The 14,143-nt window shown below is 44.4% G+C and overlaps 1 protein-coding gene across 1 annotated transcript in view; it reads right to left on the bottom strand.

Annotated features, from left to right (window-relative positions):
* Positions 1-13,581, bottom strand: part of LOC142258871 (uncharacterized) — a 58,403-nt gene extending 44,822 nt beyond the window's left edge. The window contains exon 1 of the mRNA XM_075331441.1: positions 12,112-13,581. Coding sequence (XP_075187556.1) covers positions 12,112-12,782 — 671 coding nt within the window. The 5' untranslated portion in view covers positions 12,783-13,581. The remainder of the gene's footprint in view (positions 1-12,111) is intronic.
* Positions 13,582-14,143: the final 562 nt, after the last annotated feature.

Raw genomic sequence — 14,143 nt, 5'->3', positions numbered from 1 at the left:
CTCTGTAAAATTTAATAAAATGTAGTTTGAGCCTGAGGTGGAAACTGATTTGGTGCATGTCCTAACACCACAGAGGATTGATGCATGTTTCTCTGTCTGTGTTGCCTCCTCCTACTACTCAGCTTCCTACACCTTCTGCTGATCCAGTCAGTGTAACAGTTGGACGACCAACCGCAGCACAGCCTGTTGGAAACAACAGCAGGCTGTTCAGAGACTCAGCTGCTTGGGGTTAAAGTCCCCCACCACACTGGAGCTGTGGATGGACTTTGTAGGGACCTTTTTGAAATTGTTGCTCTGTAGGGAACATATTCTACTTTTGGCTGTGGGGAGAACTCTGAAAAAAAAAAGCTCTGTGGGGGCCTTTTTAAATTTGTTTCTCCGTGAAGGAAATCTTATATTTTTGTCTGTGGGGATGAACTCTGGCAAGAGGCTCTGTAGAGGCCTTTTAAATTGGTTTCTCTGGGGGGGGGGTCTTTAAATTTTGTCTGTGTGAGTCAATGTAATACTTATATATGTTCTGAGGATTTCGATAGCGTAGGGCAATGACAATCAGAGACGAGTTCTTGGTACAAGATATTTTATAATATGTAACCACGGTAGATACACAACGGAAAACACAGCGGTACAAATACACACAATACCTTCCCGAAACGGAGCGAAGGGAATTCCCGGGGCCACGCACCGGACTCCCCCAGGGAGACCACCAGAGCGAACCCCTATACAGGGACTGTCCGGCAATCACCCCGGAAGGCCTAAATGCACAGCAGCCGGGAACAAGGGGCAAGCGGTAAAAGTCCAGGAGTGTCCGTACGGAATGAATGTCCAGAGTGGTTACGAACCAGAGAGAACCGGGCAGAGTGCTGACCGAAGATGGCAGACGGAATCCGGGCACAGCTTGAGAAACCGGGTAAGGTCCAGAGTCGGTCGGTCGGTAGTCTTTAGGAGGATCCAAAGGCAAACAGGATTAGCAGCAGCAAAGCAGGAGCACACAGCAAGCAGTATACTCAGGCACTGGACTAGGCTTAGAGGCGGCCTTTTAAGCAGCTGGACAGGAAGTAGGGCAACAGAACAGTAAACTCCATGTTAACCGAGGGCAAGCTCATTCAAAAGAGAACTGGAAAACCTGGAAACCTGACATTACTCCCCCCCCCCAGAGACGGCCTCAGGACGGATCAGGGCCTGGCTTGTCCGGGAAACGTCGATGAAACTGAGCAATCTTCCGGGGTGCCCGAATGTTACCCACCGGTTCCCAGGAATCGTCCTCGGGGGCGTACCCCTGCCAACGTACCAGATACTGAAGCCGACGACGATGGAGCCGGGAGTCAATAATGTCCTCAACCACGAACTGCTCCTCGCCGTCGACCATCACAGGCGGAGGAGGAGGCACAACACGACCATGAAACGTATTAGGGGAAACGGGTTTGAGGAGAGACACATGAAAAACCGGGTGTACCTTTAGATGGTGCGGTAACCGTAGCCGACAGGCCACAGGGCTCACGATCCCGGTGATCTTAAACGGACCGATGAATTTTTGTCCCAGCTTCTGCGAAGGAACACCCAATCTCAGGTTTTTGGTAGATAACCATACAGAGTCCCCTACCTTGTACATGGGTGCCGGTTTCCGGTGAGTGTCTGCCGACCTCTTGTAATGCTCCTGGGCCGTAGCCACAGTGTCCTTTAGAACCTCCAGATTTTGTCGTAGTTCTGTCAATCTGTCCTCCACCGCTGGCACCGAAACCGCAACCGGTGACCTAGGCAAAACAGTCGGATGGTAACCCAGGTTAGCGAAAAAGGGCGTTACCTTAGTGGAGCTGCTCAGAGTGTTGTTGTATGAGAACTCCGCCAACGGAAGCATCTTCAACCAATCGTCTTGAAGATGGCTGACATAACATCGAAGGTATTGTTCCAGGGTTTGATTTGTCCGTTCGGTTTGCCCATTTGTCTGAGGATGGTATGCAGAAGACAAACAGACATCAATCTGGAGTGCCGTACAAAACCCCTTCCAGAATCTAGACGTGAACTGCACGCCCCGGTCAGAGATGATCTCGTCTGGTACCCCATGCAATCGGAATACGTTCTGGATAACCAAATCCACTGTCTCTGCGGCTGAGGGAAGACCGGTACACGGAATGAAGTGAGCAGCTTTAGTCAATCGATCCACCACCACTAAAATGGTATTGTGCCCGCCTGAGACTGGCAACTCCACAATAAAATCCATGGAGATAGACCCCCAAGGGCGAGATGGCACGGGTAACGGTTGGAGGAGTCCCGTAGGAGCCACACGAGGGACCTTGCACCGGGCACAAACCACACATGAGTGGACATAGTCCTTCACATCCTTTAAACAGGTAGGCCACCAGAAAAAACGGCTCAGAAATTCCTGCGTCTTCAGTACCCCCCTATGACCAGCCAACACGGAGTCATGGACCAATTTGAGAACCCGAAGTCTTACGGCCTCCGGGACATAAATGCGTCGCTCTCTCAACCACACACCATTTCGAAGAACAAGAGTTACATCATTCGGGGGGGCAGCAAGAAATACGTCACCATCATAGGCCAGCTTGATGTCCTTCCACAAGTCCTGGTCCTGGATTACTCCAACGAAATTGGCATCCGATAACACGGTCTGAGACGGGGTTCCAGGCACGGAGTCCACGGCGTGGATTCGGGACAAGGCATCGGCTTTCCCATTACGTGAACCTGGACGGTAGGTAACGATAAAATTGAATTGGTTAAGAAATAGGCTCCAACGGGCTTGCCGTGGAGACAGGCACCTGGCAGACTTAAGAAATTCCAGATTACGATGATCTGTGAGTACTATCACTTGCTGCGCGGCTCCCTGTAAGTGGTGTCTCCATTCCTTGAAAGCGGAAATAATCGCCAATAATTCCTTGTCCGCAATGTCATAGTTCCTTTCTGCAGGGGACAACCGGCGGGAAAAGAAGGCACACGGATGCAAGAGACTCTTGTCCCCAGTCCTTTGAGAAAGAATGGCCCCGAATGCATAGTCGGAAGCGTCAACCTCCACGATAAAGGGAAGTGCGGGATTCGCATGTACTAATATTGGCGCTGAGGTAAAACATACCTTGAGACGATGAAATGCTTCCTGGGCCTGGGCGGACCACACAAACTTCTGTCCTTTTTTGGTTAACAGAGTGATGGGACGAACAATCTCTGAAAAGTTACGGATAAAGCGTCGGTAAAAGTTGGCAAAACCGACAAAGCGTTGTACCTCTTTGATGTTTCCCGGTTCCGGCCAGTCGAGAATGGCTTGTATCTTGCTAGATTCCATGTTCAGTCCCTGAGGAGAGATGACATAACCTAAGAAATGTATTTGTGAGCAGTGGAACTCGCATTTCTCCAGTTTAATGTACAGGTGGTTTTCCCTCAGCCGGGTAAGTACGGTCTTAACGTGCTCCTGGTGTTCCTGTAAAGAATCAGAAAAGATTAGGATATCGTCCAGATAGATCACCATGAATTGGTCCATGATATCCCTAAAAATATCGCTAACTAGATGTTGAAATGCCGCGGGAGCGTTACAAAGTCCAAAAGGCATCACTAGGTACTCAAAATGTCCGTACCGACATCGGAACGCGGTCTTCCACTCGTCTCCGGGACGTATACGAAGCAGATTATATGCCCCACGGAGGTCTAATTTGGTGAATATTTTTGCCTGTTGGACCCTCTCCAATAGCTCAGGAATCAACGGTAACGGATACCGGTTCCGGATGGTTATCTTATTCAGTTCCCGGTAGTCAATACAGGGTCTCAGAGTCCCCTCCTTCTTTTTCACGAAAAAGATGGGTGCCCCTGCGGGTGAGGTAGACGGACGAATGAATCCCTTGGCTAGGCTTTCATCAATATACTCTTTTAGTGCTTCTAGCTCAGGTTCCGCCAACGGGTAGACATGACCAAACGGAATCTCCGCCCCTGGGAGTAAGTCTATGGGGCAATCATACGGTCTATGCGGGGGAAGCTGATCGGCTTTTCTTTTGTCGCATATGTCAGCGAAGTCACGGTACACCGGGGGTAAAACAGGTACCTGTACAGTGCCCTCCGTATTTGATGTTACTGGAACCGGAACAGTTGGACAAATGGTCGGACCACTCTGTGGTGGGAAGGATATTTCTTTAGTCTCCCAATCGATGACGGGATTTGTAGACCGTAGCCACGGAATACCTAAAATAATCGTAAAATGAGGAGAAGAAATTATCATGAAAACAAGTGTCCCCTGCTGACCTGGCTTCATCACGCATTCGAGCGGTACGGTTTCCCGATCCACTGGTCCAGAGATTAACGGAGATCCGTCTACCGTCTCCATGGTAACCGGTGAGGATCTTTGCTGAGTCCGGATACCGTGTTTCCTGGCAAAGGAAGAGTCCATGAAATTTCCCCCTGCCCCAGAGTCTATCATTGCAGAGGTAGGAATTAGCTGTCCCTCCCAACGGATCTGAATGGGGAGTGAGCAATGGGTATATTTCCCCTCTGAGTCCTTCGGTGAGGTAGACATTACCGTCAAGGGAAACACCGCATCCAAGTGTCCACTTGCCTCAGAGATATCGGACTCTGCGTCCGTGTTGTCACACTCTGCCATGGCTGCCAATACCTTATTTGGGCGATTTGGACGTTTCGGGCAGTCGATCAAGAAATGGTCCGATTGACCGCAATAGAAACACAAACGCTCACGGAGCCGGTGTTCACGACATTCATTGGTCTCTCGTTTTTGCAGAGAGTCCACTTGCATAGGTACGTCCTCGGCCTCCCGTGGCGTCCTGAGAGCGGGTTCTCTGGAAGGAAACGCAATATTGTTTACACGGTTTACAGCTGCCCATTTTTCCTGTCTACGTTCCGTCAAACGGGTATCAATGCGCACACAGTGCTGGAGAAACAGTTCAAAATCCCCTGGAGATTCGGAACGGGCTAACTCGTCCTTGATGGTACCGGACAAACCTTTTCTGAAAACAGACAATAAAGCATTGTTTCCCCAATCGGTGTCTACCACTAACCTCTTGAACTCAGTGGCGTATTCAACGATAGAACGCTTTCCCTGACGTAAGGAAAGGAGAGCCGCTTCAGCGGTAGCACGGCGATTCGGATCATCAAACATTTGTGCCATTGCATTCAGAAAGTCATCCAGGTGATTCAAACGGATGTCCCGATTCTCTATCATGGGATTAGCCCAAGCCAGTGCTCGTGAGGTTAATAACATGATGATACATAACACCTTTGACCGATCAGAACGGTAATAATCAGAATGTACATCGAAAAACAGTATACATTGGTTAACAAATCCACGGAACTGACTACGATCACCATTGAAACGGAATGGGGGTAACCTAGGCATACCGGCAGTTGATACGGACGTAGTGGGGACGGCTTCCTGAGCCTCCACTCTGACTTGCAAATCCTGTATAGCCGGCCCCAGTACCTGGTGATCATGGCCCAGCTGTGCCTCCACATCTCTAAGTTTATTCTGCACCGCCTCCATCTCCTGCTGCAGGGAGTTAATCATGGAGAAGAGCTGATCTACTCGTGTCTCAGTCATTGCCCCAGCGAAATCCTCTTAAGGCCTGAGTATAATGTAATACTTATATATGTTCTGAGGATTTCGATAGCGTAGGGCAATGACAATCAGAGACGAGTTCTTGGTACAAGATATTTTATAATATGTAACCACGGTAGATACACAACGGAAAACACAGCGGTACAAATACACACAATACCTTCCCGAAACGGAGCGAAGGGAATTCCCGGGGCCACGCACCGGACTCCCCCAGGGAGACCACCAGAGCGAACCCCTATACAGGGACTGTCCGGCAATCACCCCGGAAGGCCTAAATGCACAGCAGCCGGGAACAAGGGGCAAGCGGTAAAAGTCCAGGAGTGTCCGTACGGAATGAATGTCCAGAGTGGTTACGAACCAGAGAGAACCGGGCAGAGTGCTGACCGAAGATGGCAGACGGAATCCGGGCACAGCTTGAGAAACCGGGTAAGGTCCAGAGTCGGTCGGTCGGTCGGTAGTCTTTAGGAGGATCCAAAGGCAAACAGGATTAGCAGCAGCAAAGCAGGAGCACACAGCAAGCAGTATACTCAGGCACTGGACTAGGCTTAGAGGTGGCCTTTTAAGCAGCTGGACAGGAAGTAGGGCAACAGAACAGTAAACTCCATGTTAACCGAGGGCAAGCTCATTCAAAAGAGAACTGGAAAACCTGGAAACCTGACAGTCAACTGTAGAAAGATGCTCTATATTTAAAATTGTTCTGTGAGTAAACTCTGCCAATGTTGTATGTCTGGGTCAACTATGAAAACAGGCTCTGCAATGGACTTTTTAAAAATTGTTGCTCTGTGGGGAAACTCTTCCAAGCCTCGCACTGGACCACCAGCTCAATCCAAAATCCAATTACCAGCTTTTTTTTAAAATTATAATTTTTATTGATTTTCAAAAGCAAACAAATCATTACATAGAAACAAATAATATTAATATTAATAATATCAATAATATTATCAGCAAAATGACAAGAAAATTGTATATCACTACTTTTACAATTCAGTACTACAATATCTAATCAATGCAGGAGCCAGAGACCAAAGAGACCCCCCAGAAGCAAGGTAACGCGCGTTTCACGTCTTTATGGTGTAACGCTTCATCTCTGGTCTGAAGAGACTGGAAGAAGAGTGGACCAAAATCACACCAGAGCAATGTGAGAGACTAGTGATGTCCTGTGGTCGTAGATGTGCTGAAGTCATTCACAGCGACGGCCTGTACACGTCCTACTGATTGGTGACTGTTATCTTCCGAAAATGCAGTTATAATCTTAGTAGTAGTACATAACCATATTTTTCGGACTATAAGACACACCGGACCAGGGTGTATAAAAATCAATGGTTTTTTTAAAAAAATCAAAAAAAAATCGGATTTTTTTGATTTAAATCGGATTTTTTTCAATAAACTGCTTTCTGAGGAAAATATTTTACCATCCAAAGGTTCTTCCATCATGAGATAAAGCTGAGTTGTTTAACTCAGTAGAATAAAGGCTGTATATGTGTAATATTCACAATGCCATGCTCTTCCAGAGGTTTCTGTAGGATTAGTGGGCAGTTTCTCTCCTATATTATCACAGACGCTCGCTTTACTTTCGCAGTTCTCAAAACTGAATTTGACTCCGCAGAGGTCCCAGCCTCTTCTTCACGGCAAAAATATTACAACATGAACAGAGTTGAGAAAAAGACCTTAATCCTATTGTTCTACAAACCTATGAATACAGAATCAACCCCTTCAGTGCCAAGTCCAAGAAGTTAGACAATATGTTTCTGATTGTTTGGAGTGGAATAGATCTGCACAACACAAGAAGAATGTGAATCTAAGTGTGAGGAGGAGGAAGGGCAAGCAGACAAGAAAATGAAAGTGAAACTTTGAGCACAATACTGCAGCATAGCCACAGACAGACAAGTCTGGATCTGTTTGTGTGTACAATCTGAGGTTTATTACATTCTTTCCTTATAATGGCAGCAGGCCGTAAAGGAGACCCAGTTTGGGAATATTTTAATGAAGCTCCTTCGCCTATCGGTAAGGCAGGCATGCATGCAAAATGCAAACGATGCAACAAAGAGATGCAAGGCCTGGTGGCGCGAATGAGGCAACATCATGAGAAGTGCGGTGATGAAGATGACCAAAGAAACACTTCTGAACAGGCAGGATCTTCAGGTTGGTAAACATTTTTATTGAATCCTATTTCTAAAGACTGAACTGTCATGTGTGAGAAAAATTATATTTCTTATTATTACTGCATGTTACTGTCATTTGGTACAGTTATGAAGAAAAACAAATATTCCTTTTGGGGGCAGGGGCAGTGATGTGTTGTGTACAATAAGCAGAAATTGTATAATAAGCAATAAAATAACAGCATTGACTTTTTTTGTTTAGGGGAATTCATGGATTCTGGAAACTATCCACCTCCAAGATCACCATCATCCTGTTCTACAGTTTCAGAGTTATCCATCCAGGATAGTGCTTCATTAGCAGCAGCATCATCATCAGACACCCACAGCCACATATCACCATCACCCAAAAGGAAGAAAAAACCTTTACCTCCTGGAACCACCATAGATAGGTTTGTGATAAGAACTAGCAGATTAGAAAAAGAGTTGATTGATGAAAAAAATTGATGAAAAAAAGTTTATTTTTGCAACAAACTCTTCTTTCCGTCTGACTGAGAACCCACATTTCATTAATATGGTTCAGTCACTGAGACCAGGATACAGTCCACCCAGCAGAGCTGATGTTGCAGGGAAACTGCTGGATCAAGTGTATGACAGAGAAATGGAGCAATGTGCAACAGCTCTGGAGGGTAAAATTGATACGTCAGGAAATGCACACACAGCAGAATACTTACAAGAAGTGGCAGTAAAAGCTATAACGACATGTGAACAAAAATTCAAATGTCTAGTACGCAGTTTGGTCACTGACAATGCTGCAAACATATCCAAGATGAGAAGAGATTTAGAAGAGCAGGGAGGGAATACAAAGCTGCTAAAAACATATGGTTGCAGTGCTCATTTGCTGCACCTCTTAGCCAAAGACTTAAGTGTTCCAGAAATAAAGGCTAATGTTGTTGAAATTGCTAAATACTTCCGTAATAATCATTTTGCTGCAGCAGCTCTGAAAAGGATGGGTGGAACCAAGCTAACGCTCCCACAAGATGTTAGATGGAACTCTGTGGTGGACTGTTTTGAGCAGTATATCAAAAACTGGCCTATTCTGATGACACTTTGTGAAGAAAATCGAGATAAAATAGATGGCACTGTCACGGCCAAAATCCTCAACATTGGGCTTAAGAGAAATGTTGAACATATGCTGAGCTTCCTGAAACCCATCTCTCAAGCTTTAAACAAAATACAGAAAAATAGCTGTTTTATTGCGGATGCTGTTGAAATTTGGAAGGAACTGAGTGAACACTTAAAAACAGAACTACACATGGACAGAATTAAATTACAAGCAGTAAACAAACGAATGGGACAAGCACTGACTCCAGCTAATTTTTTGGCAAATATTGTCAATATCCAATATCAGGGTCAAAACCTAAGTGCTGAGGAAGAGGAGTTAGCTATGACATGGGTATCCAGCAATCATCCATCTTTAATGCCAACTATAATAAACTTCAGAGCTAAGGGGGAACCATTCAAGAAATATATGTTTGCTGATGATATTTTAAGGAAGGTCACACCAGTAAACTGGTGGAAGTCACTTAAGCGCTTGGATTTAGAGACTGTTCAAGTAATGATTTCACTTTTAACAGCAGTAGCTTCTTCTGCAGGCGTTGAAAGAATATTCTCTTCCTTTGGACTCATTCATTCTAAATTGAGAAATCGGTTGGGACCCAATAAAGCAGGAAAGCTTGTTTTTCTTTTCCAGATTATGAATATATATAATTCTAATATAATAATATATATAATATATAATTCTAATATAACTTCTAATGTGGTTTCCCTTTCTTCTTTACTTTTTTGCCTTTACTTTGTTTCTGTTGTTTTCTTGTTCGGTTTGCCATTAGTGATGGGCGATCCTGATCTGTAAAGATTAGGGATCGTACCGATCACATAGTCATCGTGTACATGATCCCGATCACGAGCTTTCCTGGGAAGCTCGTGTTACAGATCGGGTCCAGAGGCTGTTTAAAAAAAGCACCTTTTTAAAAAACATTATGATCATACTTACATGTCCCCGACCGCTTCTGCATCCACGTCCAATCATTGCCGTGCCCTCCCGGTAACCACCAGTGACTAAAGGACCTTCCGAGACATCATAACCATGTGACCAGTCAGGTGTGAATGTTGTATTACCTCATTGGCTACAGACTGGACTGGGAGGGCACAGCAATGATTGGACTCGGAAGCAGAAACGGACGGGAGACAAAGTCTGCGGGACGCGTCGTGGGACCTGTAAGTATAATGACAATGTTTATTATTAACTATATTCTTTATTTTACAGCCCCCCATCACATGATCTGTAGTCCAAGATCAGTGATCGGACGCAAGACCGTGTTATCTTGATCCCAATCTTTACAAAACGATCGGGCGAGGTTCCCCGATCCCAATCATCGGGGGGATCACCCATCACTATTTGCCATATACAGTGCTGATCACCATTATTGGCACCTTTTCATTTTTTTCATAGACTGTACAATATCTTCAGAAATAAATGGAAATGCACCAAAATTATTTCCTCAGTATTTTTAATTAGTGGTCCAAAATACAACAATAAAACATTGTTTGTCACTTACATGCTGCAATTTCAAAGAAGAAACAGAATAAACAGCATGTGCAGCAATAAAGGCCCCTAATTAATACTTGGTTACACCCCTAATAAATACATGGTTGTACACCCTTTGACATTGATGAGCCTCCAAACACATCTTGTAGCCATCTACAGTGCCTTGCGAAAGTATTTGGCCCTCTTGAATTTTTCAACCTTTTCCAAATTGTCACTCCAGGAAAGGAGACAAACTCTAGCACCACCTATTGGAAATAGCAATTCTAAAAGTCAAAAGTGGCCTTTTAACAAGCCTTTTCATATGACCTAGGATAGATGCCAGATCAGAATCCCATTTGCAGACAGGGTGTTTCGGGGTGATTGCCCCTCGTCAGTGCAAAGTGTGGGTAACTCACATTTCAGGCTTCAAACATAAAAGATAAACATTTTAATGTTATGGTGAAGATTCAACAACAAGTGGGACACAATTGTGAAGTTGAACGAAATTTATTGCTTATTTTAAACTTTTTTAAAAAAATAAATAACGGAAAATTGGGGCGTGCAATTTTATTCGTCCCCTTTAAGTTAATACTTTATAGCGCCACCTTTTGCTGTGATTACAGCACAAGTCGCTTGGGGTATGTGTCTATCAGTTTTGCACATCGAGAGACTGAAATTGCCCATTCTTCCTTTGTAAACAACTGGAGCTGAGTGAGGTTGGATGGAGATCGTTTGTGAACAGCAGTTTTCAGCTCTTTCCACAGATTCTCGATTGGATTCAGGTCTGGACTGTGACTTGGCCATTCTAACGAAACCTTGATACGTTTATTTGTGAACCATTCCATTGTAGATTTTGCTTTATGTTTGGGATCATTGTCTTGTTGGAAGACAAATCTCTGTCCAAGTCTCAGGTCTTTTGCAGACTCCAGCAGGTTTTCTTCAAGAATATTCCTGTATTTGGCTCCATCCATCTTCCCATCAATTTTAACCATCTTCCCTGTCCCTGCTGAAGAAAAGCAGGCCCAAACCATGATGCTGCCACCACCATGTTTGACAGTGGGGATGGGGTGTTCAGGGTGATGAGTTGTGTTACTTTTACGCCAAACATATCGTTTGGCATTGTGCCCAAATAGTTCAACTTTGGTTTTATCTGACCAGAGCACCTTCTTCCACATGTTTGATGTGTCTCCCAGGTGCCTTGTGGCAAATTTTAAATGACACTTTTTATGGATATCTTTGAGAAATGACTTTGCCACTCTTCCATAAAGGCCAGATTTGTGCAGTGTACGACTGATTGTTGTCCTATGGACAGACTCTCCCACCTTAGCTCTAGATCTCTGCAGTTCATCCAGAGCGATCATGGGCCTCTTGGCTGCATCTCTGATCAGTCTTCTCCTTGTTTGAGATGAAAGCTTGAATGGACGGCCAGGTCTTGGTAGACTTGCGGTGGTATGATATTCCTTCCATTTCAATATGATCGCTTGCATAGTGCTCCTTGGTATGTTTAAAGTTTTGGAAATCTTTTTGTAACCAAATCCGGCTTTAAACTTCTTCACAACAGTATCACGGACCTACCTGTTGTGTTCTTTGGTCTTCATGATGCTCTCTGCACTTTAAACAGAACACTGAGACTATCACAGAGCAGGTGCATTTATACGGAGACTTGATTACACACAGGTGGCTTTTATTTATCATCATCAGTCATTTAGGACAACATTGGATAATTAGTTGGCAACAAACTATAATTTTCAAGTAAAACATTTCTCAACTTCTAGGTATGATAATGGCTTCAACCCTTGTGAATTTTGTGATGTTTAAAATGATGCTATTTGTGTGTAAAACATTACCCTCATTCTGAGCACAAGGGTTTCTCCTCTGTGTGAATTCTCTGGTGAGTAACAAGATGTGATTTTTGGTTAAAATATTTTCCACATTCAGAACATGAATATGGCTTCTCCCCTGTGTGATTTTTCTGGAACATAGACTCTGAAGAAAATATTTTCTCCCCTGTGTGACTTCTTTTGTGTTTAGCAAAATTTGATTCATCTGCAAAACATTTCCCACATTCTGAACATGTAAAAGGCTTCTCCCCTGTGTGAATTCTCTGGTGAGTAACAAGATGTGATTTTTTGTTAAAACATTTTCCACATTCAAAACATGAATATGGCTTCTCCCCTGTGTGAATTATCTGATGTGTAACACAAGCTATTTTACGTGCAAAACATATCCCACATTCTGAACATTTAAAAGGTTTCTCCCCTGTGTGAGTTCTCTGATGTGTAACAAGATATGATTTTTGCTTATAACATTTTCCACATTCAGAACATGAATATGGCTTCTCCCCTGTGTGAATTCTCTGATGTGTAACAAGATGTGATTTACATGCAAAAGATATCCCACATTCTGAACATGTAAAAGGCTTCTCCCCTGTGTGAATTCTCTGGTGTCTAACAAGATTTGATTTTTGGTTAAAACATTTTCCACATTCAGAACATGAATATGGCTTCTCCCCTGTGTCAGTTCTCTGGAACATAACAGACTCTGAAGAAAGTCTTTTTTCCCCTGTGTGAATTTTATGGATTTTTCCATATGCTGAAGTTGAGAACGGCTTCTCTGCTGTGAGAGCACTTTGATTTGATGAGGCATTCACTTCAGTTATATCTTGTGTGATATCAAAGTCATCTGATTTAAAAATTGAAGATGTCAGTTGTGCTTCTAATCTCCTGGTAGATTCATCTGCCAATAAGAAAAAATATTTTTAATAATATATACAAATTTAAGGATATCATTTATAAGATAGCTTGAAACGTACAGACATCACTGCATACTTACCTTCCCGGCCGCCCAACAATGTCTTCCATGGCCTCTATCCCTGCTGCTGTCTCCCAGGACCTGCGCATGCCATGCAAATCTCCTTTGAGTGTGCTTAAGGCATCCGTGCACCTATTCTTAAAGGTCCAGCATACCCTAACCAGGAAGTGCCTCTCAACTTATGGCTAAGAGGCACTAGGTACTTAATGTATCCTCCCCCTATGGGAAGTGCCTAGGCAACATGGTCAATCCTTAGAGAAGTGTTGCTAGCTCTCAGTTCCTGTTCCATTTGCTGAGTCTTATGTTCTGTGTGTGCGAACATGTGTCTGTATCCTGGTATCCACAATGCCCGGGAAACCTGCTGCATTTATCTATCTATATCAGCTGTGTCTACCATATTTGCTGCACCTGTCGTATCAGCTGTATCCACTGCGCCTGCACCCAACCACATCAGTGACTGTTAGTAACCAATCCAGGATCCCAGGGGTCAGCTGTTGCAGTGACAGGACACCCTGGAATAGCCCTTGGCATCTACCTTCCAGCACAAGCCTATCCTCACCATCAAAAGCTCTAATGAAGCCGAGATATCTGCTTAGTTATGCTCCTCCTGGTTGAGATGGTGCTGCAGCCCAGTGGGCCCACTCCTGTTCGCGCCCACAAGCATAATTTGCCCAAGCCATGGATCCCACTGACTCCAGAACGTTTCATCTCGCAGCAAGATTGTCCGTCAATGGGAACAAGACTGGATCCTGAACTATTTGCAGTCAGTGGACACTTGCTTGAAAGCCTTCACCCCAATGCCTCCACTCGATCTTGTCCCAGTTGTAGTCGCCACCCCGACACCATATCCAGCTCCAATCTTTGGTCCTCATCTATGCTCCTCTGTGGTCTAACGGTGACCCCAAGCAATGAAGAAAGATTCATAAAATCAGTGCTCCATGCACTTTGAACTTTTATTAATTTTGGACAGGTCCAAAGTAGCCTTTATGATGTCAGATATGAACGGTGAGCCCCTTGCTTAGATCAATTAATTATAGTAGTGAATTCAGCCTGTTGTACTGGATCTGCAAATCTTTCAGGGGG

Source organism: Anomaloglossus baeobatrachus, assembly GCF_048569485.1.
Source record: "Anomaloglossus baeobatrachus isolate aAnoBae1 chromosome 5 unlocalized genomic scaffold, aAnoBae1.hap1 SUPER_5_unloc_15, whole genome shotgun sequence".
NCBI classification, from domain to species: Eukaryota; Metazoa; Chordata; class Amphibia; order Anura; family Aromobatidae; genus Anomaloglossus; species Anomaloglossus baeobatrachus.
The sequence above is the reverse complement of the archived record's forward strand: the minus strand, read 5'-3'. Positions and strand labels throughout refer to the sequence as shown.